The sequence below is a fragment of the Montipora capricornis genome, chromosome 6, assembly GCF_036669925.1.
Source record: "Montipora capricornis isolate CH-2021 chromosome 6, ASM3666992v2, whole genome shotgun sequence".
NCBI lineage: Eukaryota > Metazoa > Cnidaria > Anthozoa > Scleractinia > Acroporidae > Montipora > Montipora capricornis.
This window is the reverse complement of record NC_090888.1, coordinates 34,633,792-34,636,291: the sequence shown is the minus strand read 5'-3', so window position 1 is coordinate 34,636,291 and position 2,500 is coordinate 34,633,792. Positions and strand designations below refer to the sequence as shown.

Genomic DNA, 2,500 nt, shown 5'->3' with positions numbered 1-2,500 from the left:
TTGAATAATACAGCAAATACTAAAGAATGCAGGGATGGGCAACTTGTAGATATATCCGAATGAAGTCCTCAGAGACCTGAGCCACGGAAGTCAGTTCGGTATCACTGGAGTTTGAATTTCATTTGCTGGAGTCATTGTTTGTACTGAGTGAGCGACATTTGTTCTGCTCTCTGTTTGAAATTTCTTTCTCATTTTCGGAAGATGTTCAGGAATTATTGATTTTATACCAGACAGACAACCTATGGCTGAAATGATTTTGTGTCTTATAAAGCTTACGTCGGGGTCGAACGTTCCTGGTATTGACCAAAATGAGCAAGCTGTTTGTGTACGTGACTCGATTGCAACGGTTACAGGAGAGTCTTTATGGGCAACTGATTTGCCACAAATTTTATAGTATCGAACAAAATAATCGTATTTCGTCTTCATATTGTTATAAAAAAAACAAAGGTCAGGCCATTTTACAAGAGCGAAGAATCAAAGACAATAAAAGTACTTTAGCGATATCTGTCTTGTATTTAAATCTCTGGTTTTCCTCCCCCAGTAAAATCGACTCCCAGCCTATTCCATCCGGTTGTGGTGCTGTGCTCCAAGGTCCTGCATGGGTCGTGTTCAGGGGCCGAGTGCCTAGCCGGCTGCACAGCTCCTTCGGTCCGACCTCGTGAAGGACGGTGCCTACTATTGTTATTGCGCACACGTTCTATGCATCTCGAGATACTCGGATTTCGTGTAGGTGGTGCTTATTAATACATGGATATTTTTGCGTGGCTCAAAACTATGCGGAGAAAGCAGACGTTAGCAAGTGCTCTTGGTATCCAGAAAGAAAATTGGGGTTAAACATGCATTTTTCAGAGATAATTAACCTTCAATTTGAAAAAGAAAGCCATACATTTGTATTTTAAAGCTTTTTACAAATATTGTTGATTAATTATCTTCGAAAAATGCGTGGTTACCCTCAGTTTTCTTTTTGTATTTCAATAACACTTGTTAAGATCTGGTTTTCCCGCATATTCAGTAAACCGCGTAAAAATACCTTTGAATTAGTAGGCACCGTCCTTAAGTTGCTCCCTTAGCAATTCTGAATCTTGGTACCTCTTAGGGGTTCTTTTCAAAATTTCCGACGAGCACCCACGTCCTTTTGATATGGGTTAGGATTAGGGTTAGCGACGAGCTTTGCTTTAATATATACATTTCTATTCTTTACTCCAACTTCTCTTCCGTTCGCTTGTACAAAAGAACACAAATTGTCGCTTATTTTCTCCCGAGTGGCTACATCAAACAGAATAAAAACATAGACAAACGGGCGCAAAGCATGCCATTCGACAGAGAGTCTTTAAGACAAAAAGAAATAAAAAACAAATGAATGGAAAGCTGTTATCAATTTTTTCGCTTAATGTTAATGAGAGTTAATTGAAAATTCCCATATTTATCCGACCAACTGAGACTTATTTATTTGACCACCTTCACCTTACCTTCAAATCAAATGTGCCTGCGATACCATGGTTTGTCAGCGTAAGTCGCGTGTTTTCCGACATGCCATACGGAATGACAACAACTTCGACATTCAGATGGGCAGTGATGTTCCATTCCAATGGAGAATCTATTGTCTTTATGGTACCGACAGTTACATTAATTACCATTAACTTTACGTGTGAATTATTGGCTGTTTCTGTGTGTGGTATTGCTATCAATTCAAGACTTGTCTTTTGGGACCCAGTCGCTTTCAGCCCTGTCAGCACCAATTGACCTTGTGCAGATTCTTTATGGTCCAACTTTACATTTAGAGGTGAAGCGTATCCCATCAAGTGTGTATTCTCTGATATCTGAAGGGTAAACTGTACTTTGGTACCTCTATTTGTAACAGAAAATTGCACTTTCGTTGTCTCTCCTAGCTTAATGTCGAGTTCAGACGAGTAAGTTTGAGCTTCAATGTTTATGACTGGTGTAACTGTGCTTATGTCACAGAACACTGTATTGCCAAAACGGTCAACTGCGATTATTCTAGCTGATGGGTGACAACACGTCGATGTGTAGATAGCTTTAACGCCGGACGAATTTCTCATACCTGTTGGCAACGGTGAAACTGCTGACAAAGAAGAACACACTCATAAATATTATTTTTTCACTCAGTACCTCCCTTCAACGCAAACTAGAGTCCGGTCATTTATTTCACGTTGTTGGTATGTTAATCGAAGTACTTGAAAATGGCAAATGGAGATTTTGATGAGAAGTAAAGATTGGTAGGAAGTAGATTGGAGTACATTTCATTTTAAAGGATTATTTTTGTGCATTGACATAGTCAGCCACTTTGTCGAATAACTAAATCAATAAATACATAGCGTTAATGATGTGAGATTGTCACTGCATTCGACAACGCCAGTGATCTTGTGAATCGGTCCCGTGAAGACACATGCACTGATGCGACTAACTCCAGGAATTTCACCGGTCTCACTTCACTTACTTGAGGTAAGCTCTAGACCTGGATTTTTTTTTTCTTTTACTT

The 2,500-nt window shown here is 39.4% G+C and overlaps 1 protein-coding gene across 2 annotated transcripts in view; it reads right to left on the bottom strand.

Moving 5' to 3' along the window:
- LOC138051990 (von Willebrand factor A domain-containing protein 7-like) overlaps window positions 1–2,500 on the bottom strand; it is a 38,576-nt gene that overhangs the window by 6,182 nt on the left and 29,894 nt on the right. Inside the window, exon 9 of one of the 2 annotated variants that reach the window (XM_068898339.1) lies at window positions 1,470–2,080. In XM_068898339.1, coding sequence (XP_068754440.1) covers window positions 1,470–2,080 — 611 coding nt within the window. Of the gene's footprint in view, window positions 1–1,469; window positions 2,084–2,500 lie in introns of both variants that reach the window. The other variant, XM_068898338.1, reaches the window with a different exon arrangement.